Source organism: Marmota marmota, unplaced genomic scaffold (genome assembly GCF_001458135.2).
Source record: "Marmota marmota marmota unplaced genomic scaffold, marMar, whole genome shotgun sequence".
Taxonomy (NCBI): domain Eukaryota; kingdom Metazoa; phylum Chordata; class Mammalia; order Rodentia; family Sciuridae; genus Marmota; species Marmota marmota.
In genome coordinates, this window is record NW_026000068.1 from 22,185,950 (window position 1) to 22,210,663 (window position 24,714).

General features: G+C 36.2%; 1 protein-coding gene across 4 annotated transcripts in view; it reads right to left on the reverse strand.

The window, feature by feature from the left end:
- The window catches only part of Erich3 (glutamate rich 3), a 102,964-nt gene that overhangs the window by 62,020 nt on the left and 16,230 nt on the right, over positions 1-24,714 (reverse strand). Inside the window, exons 2-6 of one of the 4 annotated variants that reach the window (XM_048814080.1) lie at positions 15,759-15,852; positions 13,163-13,288; positions 9,241-9,312; positions 7,930-8,058; positions 3,008-3,166 (exon numbers count right to left, since the gene is read on the reverse strand). In XM_048814080.1, coding sequence (XP_048670037.1) covers positions 3,008-3,166; positions 7,930-8,058; positions 9,241-9,312; positions 13,163-13,288; positions 15,759-15,852 — 580 coding nt within the window. The remainder of the gene's footprint in view (positions 1-3,007; positions 3,167-7,929; positions 8,059-9,240; positions 9,313-13,162; positions 13,289-15,758; positions 15,853-24,714) is intronic. The other 3 variants (XM_048814081.1, XM_048814082.1, XM_048814083.1) reach the window with 3 other exon arrangements.

A 24,714-nucleotide genomic window follows, 5' to 3' on the forward strand; every position in this document is an offset into this window, starting at 1 on the left:
TTATGTGAACAGAAGGGATTTAAATAGATATTCACAAAGCAATTTACTATTGCTAGAATGGTTGGTATTTCATTGTTATGTTCTTATTTTTCTTTTCTCCCATATTCCATTTTTTCTGTAATAAACTGCATTTAGTGTGGAATAACAAAAATAAGTGAAAGTAATAAGAAGAATAAAATCAATGAATCTAGAATTTGGGAGTTTGGCGATTTTTAAAAAATGATACTCTGACTAGGTCAATTGTATGTCTTGTTTAGAAATGGGTTAATGATTTTTTTTAATTAAGATGTTTTTCATTTTACTTTTGTTTGTTTGTTTGTTTGTTTTAGCTCAAAGCATCTTGGACAACTTTTCATGCCATTACAGATAATTTACTGTCATTTTTTAAATGTACATTAGTATACTATGACATTTTTAAACAATATATAAATACTTGTTTCTTTCAATTGCTCACTGTTAAAAATATAACAGTAAAAAATATTCTTGATTCTATTTCTTTGCACATGTGTATATTCCTTGAATAAATTCCTATATGTTAAACTGCTTGAGTATGTTCATATAAAATGGTTATAGATATTCCCAGTATTACCTTTACAAATAGTTGTTCCAATTTCTTCTCCTACCAACAGTGTATGAGAAACTCTCATTTGGAGGCTTATTCATTTTTAATAAAGAAATTACTTTTACTTAGTTTCACTGCAACCAATCTAATTTTGACCAAATCACTTTTGCCTAAGTTAAAGACCTTCACTCCTGGTATTATGCAAAGTTCAACCTGCTTTTATCTGTTGTACCTTCAAATACTTCCCACGTGCATATCCTTTATTCTTTAAAAAATTAATAAGAATTTATTAGATGCTCATTACATACTTAGTAATCATACAGATTACTACCATGTTGTTTGATTTCATATTAAAACATTTTCATCATCAATATCACTTGGAAAATATAAACATGTCTTTTCACACTATATTTCACTTATGAACATTAGACTATAAAATTCTTAATAAATTACTTTTGTCAGCCCTGTTAACTGATATAACATCAATTTCTAGACCAGGACCTAGCCCATAGTAAGTGGCCAATAAATATTTACTGAATGAAAAGTGAGGTTAGCTAATTGAAACTAACATGGAATTGACCTCAGTCTTCTCAGCACCTGTGAACGACCACTAAATATCTATCTTTCAGTAACCCAAATCCCCAAAACAAGAAAATAAGAAACCTATATTGATTTAGTCAGCCAGTCTATTCAGTGACTCTGAATAAATTTGGAAAATGACCTGAAAGAAAAAAAAATTGCTCCCTAACTAAATAGAAAAACTTGATTATGATCTGATTGATAGTGTTCGAATTTAACAAGAAAATGTACCAATCAAAATAGAATTATAGAAGCTTAGGACAGAATATAATCACCTTGGCAAACATGGAAGGTACTCATGCAAGTACAATCTAGGGGAAAGAAAATCCTACCCATTGGACTTTGAATATTTCCAGTTCTAATGGCAGAGTTATCCCTGGAGGACACAGAGGGTTTTAGCCAAAGACTTTTATATAGAGTTTTCTGGTACTTTTGGCAAGCACATTCCTAAGAGGAGATGGGTGAACCAGGTCATCTGAGCCTGATCCTGTTAACATTCTGTTATAACCTACCCCTTCATTCTAATTCCATATTCTCCAAGCAACCTTCTCATTATGATCTGGCTTCTCTTGTGGCTCTACTTACAAGAGAGAAAGGTACTTCTATAAGCTTTCACTATTTGATATCTTTTGGTGAATTAATGGCCCCTTATTATGGTAAGGCCCATTATTTTTGGTTTACTTTAGAGAGAAAAAGGACCTTGTTATTAGTTGTTTCAGTTAGGGTGACACAGTTTTCCAGGACTGACTATTCATGGACACTGGCTGAAATGGGAAATCCATGGGCCTCACCATTAGAGACTAGATCCTACAAAGGGCCAAACTTATGAGCAAGCAAGTTCCTGCCCAGCTCTAATCTAAGACAAAGAGCCATCACTTTGGGACTATCCTGCTTTTTGGGAAACTACTATTAAATTAACTGAAATAAAGTTTGTGAAAAATATTTCACAAGCTGAAAAGCACATTAAGTGGATTAAAGTATTAGTTATTATTTTTAGTTATATTTATGCTTTTACTGTGAAACAATCATTTATTCATTTTAATTTAATGGTCCAGTGTCAAAGTTATCAGTGAAAGATAATAAAAATATCTTAATTTCATATGTTTTGTGTTTCCTAATAAGGAAGGTAACATAATTCACCCATCTCAGAATAATGATAATCATGATAGAGGCTCTTTTATAAGCTGGCAAATGTTTCTTCTTCACGTTAGAAACACAAACAGTGTTAGTTAGTGAAGTCCTAATTATCCCTCCCTATTTAAGTAACTAACATTTCATAGTTACCAAACCTCCTTCCTGTATTCTGTTTAAATAAGTGAAAATTTCCTGGGATGTGACCTTGAAAGGGGAACTACTGGGTGTGATTAACTCAGCATTTTTAAAGATGGACATTCTTTTCCTACTATATTCAACCTTCTAAGAGCCAAACTTGAAGTAATTTCATACACTGATGGGAAAGTAAGTCGGCATGCAAATGCAAACCTATTCTTAGAAAGTTTCATTTTCTAGGTCTTATGCATTTACAATCTGGAAGGAGTCAACACTGGGTCACTTCTGATAGAAGTCATGTCTGGCTATGAAAATTCTTTCCTCTTTGTTTTTCAACCAGCCTCTCCAATTAATGAGAAGTGTCCATACATTGTTACAAATCCATTCTTTATGCTTTCTGCTCAATATTCCAGAAATTATAGGACTGCCAGTTCCAGTTAGATATAGTTCACCAGAAATAACACATAGTAAGTGCTTAATAAATGCACAATATCGATTTCTCTATGTGAATTAATTGAATATAGAATCTTAAATCTGTGATAACCTAATATTCTGATCAAGAATAAGAACAAATTTCTTGAAGAAAATAACATTTACCCCAATGGGAAATGGAGCTTCATTTTCCAGCACTGAGGGTTTTAATCTGGATCCGGAAGTTATCTTTGGAACAGTCCCCACTGCAGGATTACGGGGAAGAGGCTGTAATCGAACTGGAGGCTGCATATTTCCTGGGGCAGTATATGGTCTAGGAGCTGTCTAGACAATTAGAGAAAAAAATTCCATTTAAATTAGAATCTTGACATGTTTCCAGAACCAATTAATAACCTAACAAATTGCCTAGAGTAATTAATGGTGCCTTTTTACTGAACAGATTAAACTTTAATTATGTCCTTCCATTATACATACCCTTCTGACCCAAAGTATTTGTGAAAACATATGGTGTTGAAATCCCCTACATAACTAAATGCCACAATTATAGAGTATGCTAAACAAAGGAGATGTCCTCTATCACATTTCTGTATTTTAATCATACTGTAAACTTGCTGACAATACTTAATTTATACCAGGCACAGAATGGCTTTGCTCAGTTATGTGTTAAGTTGAATAATGTTCCTATTTCAGAGATCTAAAAGAATAGTATTGAAATGTACTCATTTCAGTTTCAGCGTTTTCAATATAAATTCTATTCGGAATCCTTAAAGCCTTAAGATTGGTGTCAGAGTAAAACCAGACAATAGGATAGACAGATGCTCAACTGTAATGTATTACCATTTATTCAACTACTTCCTTGAAATATTAAGAAAACAAAAATGAAAAATTGTATCTGGCAACTTTGGAAAAAACTGTATAAAATCAATGTGTTTTCCATGTTGCATATTTTGCATTTGTTCTTTTAATTCTCCTGTTCATCTTCTCTACCTTTGCTCTCAGCCCTGGCTGTCATTCCTTTAGGAACCTACCAACTAACCTCAGTATTGTAGTTATATTCTACCAAGAAAAGGAACTAACAGGAGACAGAAAAACAGGAAAATGAAATCAGGGCTTTTATTTCCCTGGAACCTCTCTGAAGGGTTCTAATGGGCCAATAAGGGTCTCTAACCAAGCCCACTGCTCCTGTTGGGAAATGCTCTCCTGCTACACGTTCTATCTGCTGGTTCTGGAATCCAATCTTTCTCTTTCTCCAGAGAGCCTAGGGACTGTGGTTTCCTGTTGTGCTGACCCCAGCATGCTTAACATCCCTAGTTGATTTTCCTTAACCCTGCCTGCATCTTTGTAAATAGTTTCTTTATTAAACACTTCCTAATTACTTTGTTTGTGTGAGCCATCTGTTTCCTGCTGAGCCCCGGACTGATACATTTTCCAATCAAGAATGTATTGCAATGAATATAAAAAATGCCAGTATGGAGCATTGCAAAGTGTCTTTTGGGGCATCAACAAAATATTGTGAGTTTAGTATAAAGATTAGCAATGTGTCAAAAGTAGGGGGAGAAACGAAGCTGTTGACCCAGTTGTTCTATTACAATAAGATAATGGAAACCTGTTGAGACTAGGAGATGCATGTTTGGGTAAGAGAATATGAAAAGGATGGTATATAAATGATTCATGAATAAAGCTTCATACATTGACTCTAAAGAATGGTGAATGACAAATATTCAATTCTGGAAAAGTGTGTGTAAATACATAAAAAATGATGATAAGGCATCTCCTACTACCAAATATTAGTGTCGGTACCACCTTGAGAAGCATGTCATGAATAGCTAAAGCTCTGATTTTGTTAAGTCAACATTTGTTGAATTCCAACCAAAGGCCCAGGAAGGAGATTAAAAGTAATTTTTAACATCTAATGGTGACACAGGACAACCATTGTCAAATGAACAACACAAATACTGCCAAGCAGAAGATAACAACAAAATACCTGAGAACAAAACTTAAAATGTAAAGGTCTTGGAATATTAGAGTAAGCCAATGAGGCTAATACAAATTAAAATTCCACAAGCAGTTAGATATTAAATGGTTAAGCAAGAGAAGAAAACAATAGCAAAGAAGAATGGTAAACTTTAACATCCAAACAAGAGAGCCAATGAGAGCAAGACGCAAGAGGAGAAACAAAGATAATAATCCTCAATCTCTCTTTTTCTTCCTTCACTAGTTACACAATTTTTATCTAGGAACACCACTGTCATAAATAAAGATGATATTTCCAGAATCCCTTACAACTCTGTGTATGCCTCAATATGAACAGAAGTGATAGAATGAAACTTCCAGATCATGTCTTTGGAGAAGAGAAGTATGTGTTTGCTTTCTTTCCCCTCCACCCATTTCCTGTGGTTAAGGTACTTACATGGTGATCCACCATTTGGGCTTATATAGATGGAGGCAACACCCTGAGTTTGGTAGATGAATAATACAAAAGAAATCTGAATTTGTGATGAATTTATAGAACAGAAAAGGCACAAGCTGAGATGAGACATGCACATGAGTTGGGTGGATGGGGGCCCTGATGCTTAAGTCATTGTTATTTGAATTCTCTGCACACAAACCTGCATCACAACCAATGCAAGTGAATTGACTAGAGCTACATAGAACTTAAATAAAAACAACATAAGCCTATATAAGCCAAACAGTACTAGATCTTAAAAGCCACAGAGAAATCGAACTAGAGCTTTCTGAACAAGGGAATCAGATTACCCAAAAGAGTCTTGCAGACTCTATAAAACAAGCATGCTTTAAGATTGTTTTCTGTCAAATAATCCAACCGAACACAAAAACATGAAACATCTAATGTAGGGATTCAAGAAAACAGGTTACTGCAAACTAGAACATGATCTACTGGCTGTTATGCTCTAAATTTTACTTCCATGCATTTGCATACAAATATCATCAGTTAGATGAATGTGGCAGTCAAATGTTTAACTGATTACATTTATCTCTAAAAACAAATCTGCACCATTAACTAACAGCTGTGAGCTACAAACTGCTGCAGTTCACATCAGAAGCTACCTTAAATTTGCTATATTTTAAATGGTTTGTAATATATTTTCTTGGAATAAATACGGCACTGTAGCTTAACATTCTCAAAACTGGGCCAGAATGTGAATTGAAATTGACTACCTGGTGAATAATCAGCTTAGTTGAGCATTTTTAATTCTTAGAAGATCTCAAGGGGTAAATTCTCTGAATGTGCACTATTCATTGAAATGACTTTCTACTGTTTTAATGGCCTGCAGACTATTTTGGAGGTCTAGGTTCAACTAGTGAACAAATGCATTGACATTGCCCTGGATACTTTCCTTATTCATTTGAGAAAGCTATAAATAAATAAATAAATAAATATATGGTGATATCCCATCACAATTCTTACTTGTCTCTAGCACTTAGAGATCAGGAGTGAAATTTAAAAACTATGTATCCACACAGGGAAAAGCAAACCATTTCTGTAAAATGGGAAGTACAATTCCAAGATCACAATAGGTATCCCTTAAGGTGCAAGAGCACCATAGGGGGTGACCAAGTGAAGAACCCTAGCTTAGCAGAGGGAAAGCCTTTTGAAGTGCTGGTGTCAGTGTTTCCTGTAATTTTTAAATTACTTTCTCACTTCTGCCACATTAAGATCTCCTGGATGTATCATAAACTATTTATTGAGGGTGTTCAGCTGGAAAATTGAAAAGAAAGCTTTTAAAGGGTTTTTCCTCTCTGAAACAGGTGGAAGACAGAAAACTGCACTAGATTGTTTCTTTTGTTTCACTCAGGTTAAGCTTCTGAGAGTCTAGTGAATTGCCATCCAATAAAAGAATTATTTGTACACATATACATTCAAATCAAACCTGGAAATTGGGGTAACAACAAAGGGTAGATGGTTGCTTTTCATCACTTGAGCTGTTCATCAGGGAATGTCAAAACCTATTTATCTTTTGAAATATGTCAAAGCTTAACATTATATATGATGAACCTACTTCAATAACCTGTAAAAGCATTGCCATTCCTCTATAAATATTGTGCAATACCAAAAAAAATGTTCATGCTAACAAGGAAATAGATTAGGTTACACAAAGCAAGAATAAAGATGTAATCAAACAATTCAGTTATAACTTAAACCATCAGCCTCTAGTAAATATTTTGCAAATCTTTTCCTTTATTGATATTGTTTCAAGGTGTCTCCCTCTCCTTTGAGAGTTTATAACCACCTCTAAGTTACCAAGGAATCAAGCTAGCACAAATTATCAGTGTGAAATTTGTTCAAATAGTATCTCTATACATTTAATTATTTTTATTTTAGAGTTATGAGCACACATTTTTGATGAAAGGAACATTGGTATCTATCCTCTATGCAATATGGTGCCATTGATCTGTGCAGGTAAGAGAGCAGTAGAGGGAAACGCAAGAACTAAATTCAGAGGTCAGAAAATATAGAATATGTATGAAACAACTCATGGTTCAATTCTGCTGCATTGTAGGACGCTAATGGGTAATCATGAAGGGAAATATTGAGATGGCTAACTTGAGGTCATATGGTTTATGGTCTTATATGTCAGGTGAAAGAGTCTGGTCTTGCCTATCTGTAACACAGAACCAGGGAATGTACTGGGAATATATGTAACATAAATAATCTACACTTCAAAAAAAAAAAAAAACTAGCAGTTAGCAAGTACAATGGATTTGGCAGGAGTGGTCTTGATTCGAAGTAGGAGATTCAGGAGAGACAGAGTTGAATAGATAAAAGACTGTGTGGGGGGGTGTTGTTCTTTTTTTTTAGTTTTTTTTTTAATTTGTTCCTTTTTGTTATACATGACAGTAAGAGTCTATTTTAACATATTTATACAAACTTGGAGTATATGTTATTCTAATTAGGATCCTAGTCTAGTGGGTGTACACGATGTTGTTCTTTTTAAAACAATGTTTTCATTCAGGAGGACTTGCAGGATTATGCTGACATGGTGCCAGAAAGCATTTTTTTTTTTTTGCGATTAATAAGAAATCACCAATTAATAAGCTGGGACGGAGTGTTTAATATGACTCACCAGTGTTAATGGACTAGAATGTCCTTCACTAACCAGAACACTCTGGCCTCGATTAGTCTTTGGGCCAAGTGGGGGGCGAGGAGACAGGATTGGCATGTTGTTTTCAATAAATTGTCTTGTGTGCTCTCCCTGGAATAAAAAAGAGATTTAGTTAGTAATCTAGGTTAGGTTAGTACTTAACTTAGGTTCATGCTTTAATTGACTGTGAGACCAAAGAAGTCCTTTCTCATTCTTTTCAGGAGTGTCACTTCTGAGAACTGTCATGGTTGTTAGGAAGTTTTGTGCCTTATCAGGGTGCTGAGCATGGTAGGGAAAGGCAGAAAACTGAATCTGCTTTAGCTGTACACAAAGAAATAGCTACAAAAGCAGTGTATCTTTCGTTTTTAGCCATAAACACTATTAATCTGCTTTAGCAGACTACTATCAAAAGCATAGTGCCCTTCACGACTTTGTTTAGTAGACACTACCAGAAAGCAGTACTCTTGTAACAAGATTATCTTTTGATCCTGATAAAATAGATCCATGTCTGTCAGGCAAGAGAGAGAAAAAAATACTGAATTATTTGGCAACTTATTCTACAGGGGTTTACAAATACTCATCATTTTGTGAAATGTCTTAGGTCTCACATTTGTAATACTACACAGAAAATTAAGGACAACATGTGATTTTGAATGGCAAAAGAAATTGAATAAAACTGCCAACCTAAATCAAAATCATTCAAACATGCCTAATTGAATCTCTCATCTCTTGATTCAAATTTATATATTTCATAAGTTCACTGCAAAGAAGAGATATCAAATACCAAAATAGAAAACAAGCAAGGAATTTCAACAGACCTAGTACAAAATGTCTTAAATCTTATTATGCTTTCTTTTTCTAAAGAGGATTTTTCCCGTCATCATTTTCAAGGGTGACATTCACACAAAAATGTGCCATTGTATAATTCTTAAAATGCTCTATTTTTTTTTTTATCACACTGAGAACATTATCATCTACTTTTACTTTCTTAAGACAGCTAAACATCCTTTGGCCTCTACCACATGAAAATACAAAAGCAAAACTTCAATCTTGAAAGGGATGTTTACAAGTTTGTCTTTGAAAGGTTTGTGCCTTATTAAAATGTCTGTCACACAAACAACTCGTATTTTGTCACTATCGTCTGTAAAGAGGATGGCCAACATTCAGGCTTAGTAGAACCATTATTTGACCTCAGCTATATGTTACCCCAAAGTAAAGTGCCTTCAATAATGACCACTGCTTGTGAAATCATTAAAAAATATTATGAAGTGCAAGACGGATATAGTGCCTTACCTTAAATCTCTGAATTTGCTCCTTTCTAGCTAAGGTCTCCAGTTTCTTTTTTATTTCCAGTTGATGGTGACGCTAAGCATGCAGGAAAGAATAGAGGACAGAATCATATCAATTGTCACAAATTTTTAGAAAATAATCCTACTAGTTAACTTTATTCTTGATTACCCCTCTTGTCGTTGAGATGGAGAAGAATCACCTGCCTAAGTGTGCAGGTGAGAATATAAATTGGTGCTACTCTTAAGAAAGCCAAATTATAAACATATATTAGGCAGCGAAAAGTATTTATACCCTTTAATGACTAAGTTTCACTTCGAAACCCAGGGGCAAAATTGAATATAATTTTTCACATGTTTTATGCACAGTGATGCTATTAGAAAGGTTTTTTTTTCCTTTTTCAAAGCAAAAATACAGAAGCAATATAAACTTTAAAGAGAATGTTTAAATTTTTGTCACTTACTCAAATGATGAAACAGAATATGATCATTAAGAATAAGGTTCATAAAGATTTTGTTTTTTGAAAAATGGAAAATTCATGTAAATGCAGGAGAAAGCAAAATCCAGAACGTCACAGAAATATGTAATTGTCCCTGTGCTAGGAAGGTGTTTCATGTACAACCCTTCTTCTTGAACAACTCTAATTGCCAAACAGCCCTATTTTACAAAGAGAGAAACTGAGGCAGAGGACCATGAACTTGCCTCAGGTCATACATCTAGTCAGCTATGGAGTGCTACTTTGAACCTTGGTTAAGTTGACATTAACTTCCTTTGTTTTTGTTGTTGTTGTTATTTGTTTTTTGTTTGTTTGTTTGTTTGTTTTTTTCACAAAACTATATCCCTCTCACAACATAGCATAATTTTATTAATTCATAAATGTGGATAAACAAAAAACTTGTATGTTAACAGTAGTGATCTCTGAGAATAGGAACTATCTGGTTATTTTTCTTTATTATGCTTTATAGTTCCAAATTTTCTGTACCATATTAAAAATAAATCTCACATAACACTGATCTGCTTACAATCCAGTTTGAAATCATTCAGATGCATTTGAAGGTCTTTATTGGGTCTTTGAAAGAAAAGGTGTTTTTTTTTTTTTTTTTTTTTTTTTTCCTTTCTATTCTTGACTCCCTCTTGCTGCCTTGGGGACCCTGGGGACTCAATCATTCACTGCCTAAGTATCATCAATCCTCTTCTTGACACCTCCCTTTCCTCTCCTTTCTCTGATCTCTCACCCACTTATCACCAAACTTTATTACATTCACTATCAGCCATTTTCCATCTTCCACTTATTTCTGGTGCTCCGCAGTCAGCCCCTCCTCCTCACCACTGCTGAAACTACTTTCCCCAAGGCCACCGATGTCTTTGTCTTCTGGGTCAAACCTAATTTCCTTTTTTCTAGTACTCATCTGATTTAACCATTCTGCAGCTCCTAAGAGCCTCCTGGCTTCCTAGAAAACATCCTGGTAGGCACAGCTTTCACCACATGGAGATTCTTTTCTACCCAAGTTGTCCCTGTGTCCCCCAGGGCACATGCTACCGCCCAGGCTGAAAACCTCAGAGCTGCTCCTCATGCTGTCACTGTAAAGCCTTCCCTGTCTTCAGTATCTCTGGAGACAGCTGCATCTCCCCTGTATCCTCACTACTGCTGTTAGCCCACACCCTTCAGCAACAGCTTCCTAATTGACCTCCCACCTCCAATCTTTTCCAGCTCATTAATCCATCTTCCACATTTTTAGCAACATCATCTTTCTAAAACAGCTCTGCTCATTTATTTCACTCCCCTGCTGGAAAACATTTCATCGCCTCATCACCTACACTCCAAACCGAGTTGGGAATTCAGGGCTTTCCAGAAATTGGGCCTCAACGTAGCATCACTCCTGTCACTACTTTCAACCAACCCACTGTGCAGTCTGGCTTCAGTGAGCTTTCTTTTCCGTTCACAATGTCCCTTCACACCTCTGTAATGTCACACCTGCAGTCTCCACTCTCTGGAATGCCTTTCCTGTGTTTTCATGGGAATTCTCATTCACTCTTCAAGATGTTCTGCAAATAGCAGGACTTCTGACTCCCACAGAAGAAAACCATCCTCCCCTTCTTTTCTGAGCTAGTTTGTTTGCTCCTCCCTCCTAGCACTCACTTTCTGTGTTTTTTTTTTTTTTAATTATACCTTTCATCTTCAACATATAGCTTCATTTTTTCACATGGTAAGCCTATATGTTTGTTGCATAGGTCTGGGAATGTGACTCAGTGACAGAGCGCTTGCCCAGCATGCACAGGACCCTGGCTTTGGTCCCCATAACTACAAAAATATAATATTTTTTGCATGAGTGAATACATGAATATCAATACAACATTAGTAAACAGTGTCACCGTCACCGTAAACTAAATGGGACACAAATGTGGCTACTTAGAGAAAAATGCTGCTTCTTCTAGTATATTAATGTATTATACTAGTGGTGTGGCCCTTATCCAAAATCGTCAAGACTGTAAGTGTTGCAGAGTTCAGAATTTTTCAGATTTTGGAATATTTACACAGACTACACAAATTGAATATGCGTCATCTGAAAAATATGAACTATGAAATGCTCCAAAATCCAAAATTTTTAAGCATTATGTTGGTGCTCAAAAAGGTTCAGATTTCATATTTTTAGACTAGGACTGCCCAACTATATATGTATTATCCTATTCTATTATATAGACAAACTATTTAGTATACTGCACATTATCATTTATCAAAGATATTTATTCCAAACTTTAAGAACTACAGACTTTTAAATGATAGCATGGTGAGTCATAATGTGTCAGTGATGTATGATTTTAGAAAACTGAACTTCAAGGATAAAGGTTAATTTTGAACTCTGCCTATTAAGTAAACTTGAAACTAGGAGTAGATTAATTTTATGTCATATTATTTATTTTCTTAAAAGAAATGTAGGTTTTTTAACTAGTACTTTTATAAGCAAGTGAATCAATGATTCCATATAATTTATGCACAACATATGATGCACAAGACAGATTCTGAAATTAATATTACATGTTAACATTATATATGTTTGTGCATTATATGTATGTGTGTGCACATACACACACATCCTAAGTGAAAATTCCACTTGATCAATACAATGGTAGCATAATAATAAATATGTTCAGTGGCACTCAACTTGATATTGGTTTACTGATGATTCTACAGTTGTTCATAAATGTTTACTGCACCCATAGGTCAATGGTTTTACAAGCCAAGTTTTCTTATTTACTGCTGTATGGTCAAGCCAAGAAATGACATGCTTTTTCAGAGAGATTAAAATGGTATTGATGCTTGAAAGTACAAGTTTCATGGAGCAAGGCTGAAATAATTTATCAAGTTAGCTAAATATCCAACTAAAAGTGCCATGTCAGATTAAAAAAAAATTTTTGTTGATGCTCGGGTTGAAAATCTATGTTGACCAATGTGGCCTAAAGTAGGAGGGACAGCAGATGTTTCAATGCCTATTCCTTGAAACTTAACATATGGCTGAGCTTCGGAGCCTTAAAAGAATAACAGATCTGAAATAATTCATGGCAGTGGAATTACTGATATTTAAACAGATGTCACTTTTTTTTAGCAAATGGAAATTAAGGTACAGATGGTGAGGGCTGGTATGTTTCAGAGTAGCCATTGTGGATTTAAAATCTACATTTAGAAAATTAAATATCACAAAATATATTATGATGTCCATATTTTTTCCCAACTGAAATAGAGAAAAGCTTACTCGAGTCTCTTGGCTCCTGGCTACCTAGAGAGATACAGACTATTTCTCAAGTCACTTGATTCCATTTTCTTTTTATTGAAATATAGGAAGAAGTCCCCTGCTTCTGGTTACAAAAGCATTATTAAGTATCATCTTACAAAAAAAATAATTAAAAGGACAATAATAAATATTTGTACCTCCAAATCAAGAACCTTATGGAAAATAGCCTGAGCTAAGCACTCCCGGATATATTTTTGGTGATCTCGCTTCATGATATTTAGTTTGTATTCCTTTTCAGAAAGTATTCTTCCACTTCTTGTGATCTGTCATGGATAAATAAAACATACACAGAAATACAAAGAAGAAAATGAGTTGTTAGTTTTCAAAAATGGGAGTCAGAGAAGAAAGAGAAAGAGACAAGGGGGTCAGGCTAGGGAGGGAGAGAGAAGAAAAGTGGCAGCGTCACCCAAGCACAAGGAGTGGGCCACTGTGGCTGATGCACTCTGGCTTTCAATGAAGTTAGTTGCTAAGGCACAAGGGCCAAAACAGTCTCATAACACCCGTCGCTGTGAAGGCGCACATGAGTGGTGCGCTGGACATTTACAACGAGGTTTTCATTAGAGGAACAGTTCCCCCTTGATGGGACCCAGGTGTTCTTTTCATTTCTGAACACATTCTGGGAAGAAGTGGGTGGACGCCACCATGAAACCAACAGGGCTGTGATCGCATCGCAGCTCGAGATCTCACAGGAAATACTTTGAAGGACAAAACAGGCGAGCCGCAGAGGATCTCATCGATTTGTTTTGAAAATAATTGGTTTCATTACTTTGTTTTCCCACTGCTTTTTCTTCTTCCACTCTCCAGCACAGAATGTAATTTAATTGGTTGTGATTTATAATTTTACAGATTATGCAGTACTACAGATAGAAAGTAGTCAATATTCGTCTCAACTGGCACCATTGCAAGATCCAGGAAAGGCAGTTTCTCTTTTTACTTATTTGTCTTTTCTTTGAATCCTTCCTATAAGCGTATTTGTTGTATTTTTCTATATCTCCTAAACAAAGAGTATTATCCTTCTCAGATTGTATATATTCTTTTCCACTTATTTATGACCTGCCCTTCCTTTTAAGGTTTAAGGCAAGCAACATATTTATTCTTAATTTTGTTCTAAACTTGCTATAGTTTTTTTTTTAAAACACTGTTGTTGCAGTATATTTAGAGTGTTGAGATTAACTAGAACTGTGCTCCAATTGATTATTGATAATCTTTATCAATAACACATGTTCCAATGGAAGAAAGGGATATGTTATATTTAAAAAAGTGTTCTTGAAATTACTAATACAGTCTTTGGAATGTGTTGTCCTTGATATATCATGTCACATGTGTTAAATTTGGGGAAAGATATTAGAATATTCTTTGGTAGTTAGTATGTCGTGGTTATTTCTTCTCCAGATACTATGTCTGATCTCCCCAATTAGACTAGAAGCTCCGACAGGGCAGAGGTTCTTAAACTTAAGTCTGTATTGGCATCACCTAATGACCTTGAAGAAAAACAGACTGATGGGCCCCATCCCAGAGCTCCTGATTCAGTAAACCTGGAGTACAGCTTTCACATTTGCATTTTCTAACAAGTTCCCAGGTGATACTAAACAGTGCTAGCTGAAGGAGTGCTTTTGAACCACTGCTCTAGAGAAACGGCTGTATCTTCCTTATTTGAGTCGCCATGCATACAACCAAATGTTCCAAAGTGCTTGTTAATGATGTTGATAAGCAAACACAAAGTTCTTTCCATTATACATGAAGCTCAAAGACCGTTATCCAAAGAAACAATGTTAATAATAACCACAATAATTAAAGCCACCACCGTAATTATTACAGTAGCACAACTCTAATTGTCATAACGATACTGAGGACTGGGCATCGTTATTTTCATTTTAAAATTGAGGCAGTTGGGGCTGAAAAAGTTACATAAGTGATTTGCTCAAGATTCTATATCTTGTTAATGGCAGAGCTGGGTTTCAGCCAGGTCTGTCTGATAACAAAGCCCCAAGAGACTGAAAAGCGACTCTCTCCACTCTCTTGGAGATCTCTCCAGCTAGAATGCCAAGCACATAAACAACAATTAGAAACACAATGCGTGGTCTTTCAACACCAAGGCAACAATTGTTAAGGAGTGTGTTTTAAGAAGGTAAATAGCTAACACTTTCTATGACCACACCCCTTTCTTTCAGTGGGAAACCATAGGTTTTTAAAAAGGATTTTCATATTATAGTTATTTGAAGGAAAGGAAACTTTGTTGAAAGAGCAATTTTAAAACTAATGAAAGACACCAATGTATCAACAAATCGTCACAGGAAATTCAAGTTTAAAAAAATTCAAGGGGGAAATGTTGAATTGTTCATGCTTTTCACACCATGCTCTGTGTTCATTAAAAACAATAGTTATTTTTTCTGAAGACAATGAAGTCTTCTCTGTCCTCATTCTCTAATAGTTTCTGGCTCATAAAATGTGTTCCATAAATATGTGTTAAATACATAAATGAGGAAATAAATGAACTATGCTGTTGAAACTCATAGAGACTTTCCCTCAATAGTTTGTTTTTCTTAGTGATCATTGAACTGTCTTCTCATCTTCTGAAATAGCCTCAAATAAATAAATCAGAACTTTGAAAAAGAAGCAATTTTTCTAAAAAAAAGCCATGTCACTGACTAGTTTAAAGAGAAAACCTGAAAAATTGGGAATTACTGGACTTAATGAAATGAGAACATGAGTAGAAAGCAAAGCAATTTTTACCAGTCCTGATCTTAGGAGATGCCGCCGTATCCTTGTGTTGTTGAAATATCCAGCCAGGTGTTTATCGGTCAGGCTATTATATGTTGCAAGTAATCTGAAAAAGAAAATGAAGTGTCCCTTGACAACCCAGATGATTTTTGACTTTCTCATCTCCAAATTGTGCAGGATGGATTGTGCACTTTTCCAGCCGGCTGTGTGTATATGTTTAATAAATATGTCCTGAGTACCTACTGTTTTCCAGGTTCTTTGATAGGAACTGGGAGCTCCAGTTGTGACAAAAGGCCTGGTAGGAAAGTAGCAGCTCCTTCAGAGGGCTCTTTCAATCCCTGGTGGCATGCCCTGGGTTCATACCTGTTTCTTGCTGCTTTCCCTCACATTGTCCCCTCATGCCATTAGGACACAGGGCAGTCCCTCTCTAGACAGGGCCTCTGCTTCCCCTGTCAGCAGGTGACATGGTAATGCATGTGTCTCTCTTCTTCCAGGAAACACACCCTGATGTGTGCCCAGTGGGCTGTTACTATCCACCTCATTCCCATAGAACCTCAGCTACCTTTCACATTCATACAATATGACATTACTAATGTGTTCGTCTCCTCTGCTCAATTTGAAAGCCAAGATCGGGCATGATTCTTGATATCCCTGCTGATGTTATTGGTTGTGTACCCAGTAAATGAAGGACATATTTTGTCGGGGACTCAGGCTTATGATTAAGTTTCTGCCAAGGTTAAGCCCAGCATTTTTGAAGTGTTTATTTTCTCATGTCTATATAGACGATTTTCAAAAAAATTGAATTTCAAAAAAATTGAAAGAAATGATAGACTTATCTTCAAATTTTAAGGTCTTTAAGAGTTAAAAGAGAACAAATTGGCTCCTTGATTACATAATATACCTTAGTAGATGGTCAATCTCAGTCTATAAATCAAAATTGAAAGTTATTTTTTCTCTTTTAACCTATCCTTTATTAATTATTCTGTACCTTAGAAAACCTACATATACATATATGTATGTATGCATGTGTACATGTACATAGGAATTCATATATGTACATATACATAAATGTTAGTATATATATATATATATATATATATAGAGAGAGAGAGAGAGAGAGAGAGAGAGAGAGAGAAACAGGAAGAAGAGGCAGAGAGAAAAAGAGAACAAGCAATTCTAAACACAACCCTAAAGTAAATCTGTCCTAAAAATTGCACACAATATTACCTGCAACAAAGATTTACAGTCTGTACATTTTATTAACAGTTGATCGTTAACTTACATCTGACAGCAGAGAGGAGATTCATATTATAGGATCGAGTAAATGTCATTAGCCACAATTTTATTTCGCTGTTTCTACTGACTTAATTACATGGAGATGCTATTGGTGACCTTTCCCTGTCTCTTCTCTCCTTAGCAGCCCATCTCAGGAAAGTTCCATGCTGTCAAATGGTAAGGAAAGTTTAATTTTGTCCACAAAAGAGATGGAAAAGCAGTTACAAAGCCCAGAAGCCAAGATGCCACATGAGGGTTGCAGACATGAATGACTGCGGAAACCATTATTTCCCGGGTTTATGTAAAAAGACAACCCAAGAGTTTCACTAAGGCACATACAAAACCTGCCCTGGATAATGCTTTGAAACCATCTTTTAAATGAACTGTCTTGGTGTCCTATAGTTCATCAAAGGTTTCCTGTCTTGGAAAGGTCAACATTGTATCCCTTACCCTTTCTGAATCTCAGAATATCTTTTCAGCTCCTCATTTCAGAAAGGTGAGCAGGTGTCTCTCAGTCCTAACAATCACGATTCCACAGCTCACAGATTCTTAAGATAAATCATTAGAGTGATATCATATATAGTCTTTTGTCTGTTTTTCAGGCCCAGGCTAAAGAAATCAATAGTTTGGAATAGGTAGGAGTGTTAAAACCCTAATTAAATGAAGTGGGGTCAAAAAGTTGCAATAACAGGGCCTTCAATTTCCCTAAGGATGGATAAAATATCTTTCTTTTAATTGAGGATTTGTAACTTTTTAAATTTTTAGGTCCTAATAATAACGCATAGCGAGCTTTGGCACCACCTAATTTTAATTTTGTGTTCCCTCAGGCTCCTGCCAAATTAATGTGTGTGTGTGTGTGTGTGTGTGTGTGTGTGTGTGTGTGTGTGTGTAGCTCCCCCAGTCTCACCAAAAGGTTGAGGAAGTCCAATTGGGTTGAAATCATTGTAATCATCATTTTTCTTGCTTTTTCTTATTTAGGAATAAAGGTGGGTCCTTGGTATATGTTCTAAAGCAAATCCTTGAATGACTATCATCATGAAACTGGCCTTGGTAAAACAGCTGAATAATATCCAGCAAGGCCTACCCAGGGTCAGTTATTTCTTTTTTAGAAAATGCTAAAGTTTCAAGCTGAAACTTTAGATTAATAAAGTATCAATCACAAGAAATTGCACTACAGTAAATTATATTCATACTTGTTGAAATGGTAAATGTAAACATCTCCACCATATACTCTAAACTTTAGCCTTTTTCTGACCATCAAGCTTCCTTTACTAGGGGATGCCCATATCCTGTGTAGCCACAGCCATAGTCTGTCTGGTTCGCTCTACTCCAGGCTTCATGTGTGCATGGCATGAGCTTGGAGCCTCCCTTTGCATTTACTAATTACAAGAATGTACTTACTAAGCTACAAACTTAGGTTAGTAGAGTTATTCTGATATTTCTGCCTTTGCCCTCTGCATTCACTGCCACTCCTCCCACCCCATTTTTCTTTTCTTTATTGCACTTGGCATAACCCTGGGCCATATAAGGTCACCTGGCTCTGGGCTTGGTGACAGTGTGCCTCTTGAATACTCTGTTCCCTTAGTATGTCACTCTCTGCATCTGTTGTCAAAGCTGGCCTTCCAGGTCACACTGCCTAAGACCTGTGATTTCCTCTGCTCTGTGTCAGCAATGACTAGTCACTATGACCACAGACCACTGTGACCATATTACTCATGGGCCATATTGTTCACAACAAGCCCCACAACTAGCCAGACCTGTCTAACATGCTTGCTTCTCTGCATGATAAACAAGGTTACTTTCCTACCCTCTGGTTGCTGGGTGGGGAAAGATCCACCCTTTGGCTGCATGCACTAGGGAAAACAGCCCAGAGAATACACAGCAACCCTATATCTGGGCTCATTCTGTTTTCCCTGCTTCCAGACACACCACAGGTGATTTCAGGGCCCAATGCTGAGTTACCAGGAATGCTGCCTTCTCAACTACAGCTTTTTAGCTCTCAATCTTTGAACCCTCACCTCCTGCCATGCAGAATATATAACAGGGCTCTATAGGAATAAAAGTCAGCAATTCTTATCACTTCTTCCATCTGGCTTCAGAGAGAGTCTATCCCATAAAAACCTCAAGTAAAAGGAGAGGCACTATAATTGTTATTAATCACAAACATTTATTGAGCACTGACTATTTTTAGGTCATTCCATAAGGCCTTGGGGAGACAGAGATGGCACAGACTCTGAACTCACAGAGCTCCCAATCTAGCAGGAAGATACACACGTATGTACTCAGTGTGTGTGCACACTTGATTTCTTCCTGTTTTGTAGGCTAATTAGTTCATAGAGTTACTGTCTCCAGTTCAGGCACTGTGCCCTGAGCTGGGGAAGGAGTATAATATCCACATTCCATTCTGCAGATGACAAAGCACTTCCACAAGCCTACTCTCATTTGATTCCTTTTAGGCCCCTGGAATTTGAGCAATATCTAACTATTACAGCTCTTCTACCTCCCTAAAATGAAAATGCTTCAGGACAAGATTATTTCTCAATGTGGCTCAGTCCTAGGAAAGCCTGACTAAGGTAACAGCTCTTCAGAGACCACAGGGGTAGAGTCATTTCTTTAACACTAACCTTCTCCCCCTACTTTGCTTGTCCCCATAGTGTCTACCTTTGGAGAGGGACAGGGACATAGCTGTTAAGACTCAGTTCACCTCCACCATTATTGGCTCTGTAACCAGGAGCAAGTGACCCTCTGCCACTAGAATAGAGCCACAGTTTGACCAAGTTCTCTGCTACTTTGCAACAAGAATTACCTTTCCTCCAGTTTCAAATAACATGCTCCTTATTTCCATTTTCAGCCGCATGAGAATAGCCTTCGCCTTTCCTATTTCTACCAACATTCTGTACATGATTATTTATGTATTCTCTAAGATAGAAGTTTTCTCCTTAGCTTTCCTCTTTTCTTTCTGGACCCTCCCCAGAGTCATCTTTAAAATTCCCTTCAAGGCAGTATTGGCTTTTTAGAGTTCAAAACTCCTTCAACCTCTACCCATTACTCAGACACAAAGCCAGTCCCATATGTTTAGCTATTTTCCATAGAAGCACCACATTTTCCATTCCAAGACTGCCTTAGACTGCTCAAGCTGCTGTAACAGAATACCACGGTCTTGGTAGTTTAAAGAACAAACATTCATTTCTTAGAGTTCTTAGAGTTCTGAGACCAAGGTACTAGCATGGTCAAGCTCTTGGTGAAGACCGTTTTCTTGGCTTATCTATGGACATTTTCTCCTTGAATTCTCAAATGGAAGAGAGCAGACAAAGAGGCAAACTCCTTCATGTCTTACAAGGGAACCAATCCTTCATGTCTTAAGTATCTGCTAAAGACTCCATCTCCAAATACCATTATACTGGGGATTAGTGTTTCAGCATGAATTTGGAGGGACACGAACATGCAATCCATAATCATCCCAATTTCCTGAGTGAAGTCACTTGCCAGAGATCATATAATCTAAAACCTTTTCCTAATAATACAAACCAAATCAGAGTGAACGCCACCCACCAGATCTTGCTAAAGTGGGAACTGGAGGATGCTGAGTATAATATTGGGAAGCTATGAATAACAAAATATTCCACCAATTCTCCAGCACAAAGACAGAAAAAAAAATTTAATGAAAACTCTTATAAACTAAATTAACAAAAACTTAACTTTCATTTATAATTAGCCATATCTTCAGCTTAAAAACAATGTGCTGAAGTCTTTAAATCAGCCAACCTCAAAATATATATTCCTTCAATATGCTTTACACTACAAATTTGCATAGAAAATTTGGAGAGAATATAAAAAAAAAACAATTTTGACATAAACAGGGTACTTCTATTTAACCCTAATTGTGACTTGCTCATCTGAATTAATGCAGTTTGGATTAGTTTACTACTGCTCCTATAACACAACGTCATCCACTAGTAGCTTAAAACAACACAAATTTATTATCTTACAGTTCCTGGAGGTCAGAAATCTAAATTGGGTTTCATAGGCTAACATTGAGGTGTCACCAGAGCTACATTCCTTCTGGACGCTCTAAAAGAGAATTCTTTTTTCTTTCTTTCCCATCTTCTAGAAGCTGCCCACTTTCCTTTGGTTCTGGCCCCCTTCTATTGTCAAAGCCAGTGCCGGCAGATCAACTCTTTCTCAAGATGCCAGAGCTCTTTCTAGAGCTTTTACCCTCCTCTTCCCCATTTAGGGACTCTTTTTACTACTGGGACCCTCCCAAATGAATCAAGATAATCTCTTTATCTTAAATTCAGCTGATTAGCAAGCTTAATCCCATCTACAACATTTATTCCTTCTTACCATGTAAAATAACACACTTGCATGTTCTGAGAATCAAGACATGAACCCCTCTAAGAGAACTTCCCTTTGCCTATTCTAAGGTTTTTCCCCATCTACCATATGACAGGGAACAGAAACACTAGACACCAAAGGTGACAGTAATTGGGCCGCAACATATATTGTCCAGTGATCCATCATGCCAGTGATCTCCACTTTCAAAAAGACACTTCCCAGATGGAGGAAGGCAGTTCTTGGTATGCTGCCAGGATGTGGAAAACATGTGGGAGGCTACCTTGCTGATCTAATTTTGATATCTCAAATGTGAACACTAAGACAAAAGAACAAGAGGTATACTAAATAAAGAGAGTTTCAAGCAATTTACATTTTTTAAGCATAAAGTGAATCTAATATGTGATTTTTTTTCCAGCGTTAGGTGAATCTAATATGTGAAAAAACAGATTAGCCCATAGGATATAATTATACTGATATCAAACACCATTTATTCAGCACTTAATACATTTCATTACATTCAGATAATTATATTAGTACATGAAACATGAAGACAGAAGTTTTGCTAATTACACTATGACATGCCTTTGACCAGAGCTGAAAACGATTTTAGTGGTATTAAAATGAAGAAAAAAAAAATCATCTTAGAATTGAAGAAAACTGCTACTATGCATGCTTACTACTATACATATATAAATCATCTCTGAGGAAGAAGAAAAAGAAGGCAAGTATCCGAATATGGAAGGGTCTGTCCCATTAAGAACCTTAAAATAAGATTAGAAAGAAGGATTTTAGGTAGAAAACAATTAGAAAACATACCCAAGTATAGTTAAAGAGTACTAAGAGTGGTGTGCTTGAGCTGGCTCTCATGAGACAATCATTAAATTTTTTAAGGAACTTTGCAAGACATTGGTAGCTTGAAATTGTCCATCGTGGGAGTATTTATACCATAGAAATCGGCAAACACTACAAATCAGAGCTCTTACTCTTTCCTAAAAAGCCAGTTTAGCAGCACACCACAGATTAAATTAAAAAGTCAGTGGCGAGATGTATCACAGAAGATAAACAAAATGATTCATTATATGAGTGAATATACAAAAGTATGCCTTATAAACTTTTAAGTCTGAAAATTCATCTTTTATATGCAATCCCTGACCAAAGTGCTCCTGTACCTGTTCAGCTGTTTCCTATCCCTCACAAAAAAGCACATAGAATTCTTGCAAAAACAGAGTCATTTTTCAGCTGTCATTTCAATCAAGAAATTTTATGCAAGATATTTCTTTACATGGCCATAAATGGAAAGGTTCAATTCACCCTCCCATCTGGAAAAACTGATTACACCATTTTATGCTCAACAGAATCAAGTGAGACTTATGGGAATGAGCACAGTTTTATTATTAAAGATGAAAAGCCTAATGGAGAGGTGCTTTGCATTTCAGAGGCCACTAAACCTGCAATTTTTAGAGTTTGATAGTGTTCAAGGAGGGTCTCCATCATCAAATCTCCACTGCCACAGCAGCCTGCTAAGGGAAACCAGGTAGAATGTTTCTGCAACTCACAAATCAAGTGCTTATATTGGGAAGTCAAGTTAAACAAATCACGGTATATTGTAGTTTGATTGCCTTTACGTTAGTTCACAGTTCACAAGTAAAAGAGCTCTGTCTCCCAACCCAGACAGCTCTCTCATTGCCTACAAGAAAAAGTTGCAAGAATACTCTGAATTTCAGCTCCGTGAACAAACTCATCATGCTCAAGCCACCTAAGTCTAAGATTTTTAATCTTAGCAAGATTCTTAGTAAATCTAAATAAAAATAACTACCAAATAAAATACTGAAAGTGGTATCAATAGCCAGAACAATAAAAAGTTAAAATATATCTTTAATCTAGAAAATCTGACTTTCTATCTAACTCCATGTTTATTAAAGTTAGAACATTTAGTAAGTATGGAACCAGACACTTTAACTCTAAAGAGGTAAATAATTTCTCTGTAAATAATTAAAGTACAGAAATATATATCAGCCACTTCCTGCTCAATGTGAAATTTGATAAAATTTAAAAAGGATAGGATTTGGAGCCAGAAGACTTGGGATCAAATTCTGACTCCATTCCTTACAAGATGACTGACTCTGGTGAATTTGATTTTCTTCCCCCTATGATTGTTGTCATGAGGTAAAATTCTGGGACACTTCCTAACATGTATGACCTAAGTTTACTTGTTTGGAGCTACTATATCCTTGGATTATAGAAATTCACATGTGGAAATGGCCACCTAGCATCTGGCCAACTCCTTCATTTCATATGCAGGAAACTGAGGTTCTGAAACTGGGCATGGTTCATTGATAAGCTCAAATCAAAGGCCTTAGGAAGAAGATGCCAGAATGTCACAGCAGTTCCCATAGCATTGTTCCTGTGTTGCTTGTCTTACTAACTTCTTCCAGAATTGCTTTCATCCTTGTTTGATCATTCTCTTCGGATTCATCTAAGATTCCTCCCTGAGCCCTGAAACATTTAACACTTGGCCAATATCTGTTGACCGAATGAATAAATCAGTTAATGGAAACAGAGCATATCGGTCCAATTCCTTGATACACAACCTTTTAAAAAATCCACATGTGAGGACCACAACCTTTCTTTCCTTCCACTTCACAACAACAAGTAGAAGAAGTCAGACAAAGAAAGGGTCAAAAGCATGCTTCATGTGTTCTGGCTTCTTTAAAATGAAGAATGTTCCTTGTGTTAGATCACACTAACAATGTTAGTTTAGGTTTTGTCAAATAAGTGCCTTTGCAGTGTGGTACACAATTGCATTAGAAAAAAAAATTCCCAGAGAAACGGAAAAAAATATATCCTTTTGAGGAGACTTGAAGAAAGACAAATATAGAACAATTGACATGAGGATCAGTTATTTCCTATTCCTGTATAAGAAAACTCTTCACCAACTAAAATTAGACCCTGAGTCTCTGCAGTCTGCCACTTTATAGGGGGTGATTGAACTGATATCACATAAATGATTTTATATTACATTCTTCATTCTTTTTTATTTGCATCCAAACCTGCCAGATCTCAGCAATTATGCTAAATAATGATTTACAATTTCTCTCAGTTTATTCTAACAATGCGGCCAGATGAAAACCATAATATTATCTTATTTATAGCCTTAATATGATGGTTTGAACTGACTAGTAAAAACAAAACTGGCCTCCAACTGTGCTCACTGCTGGCAAGAGTTTTGCAGTGTTCACAGAGGAGGTGATAGGCAAGCTTGTGCATGGCAGCAGTAGTGGGTTCCACTAGGTCTGGCCAGGCCCTGTAAGACATACTATGGATGGGCACCAAGCTCCTTTCTTTCAAGTGATATATA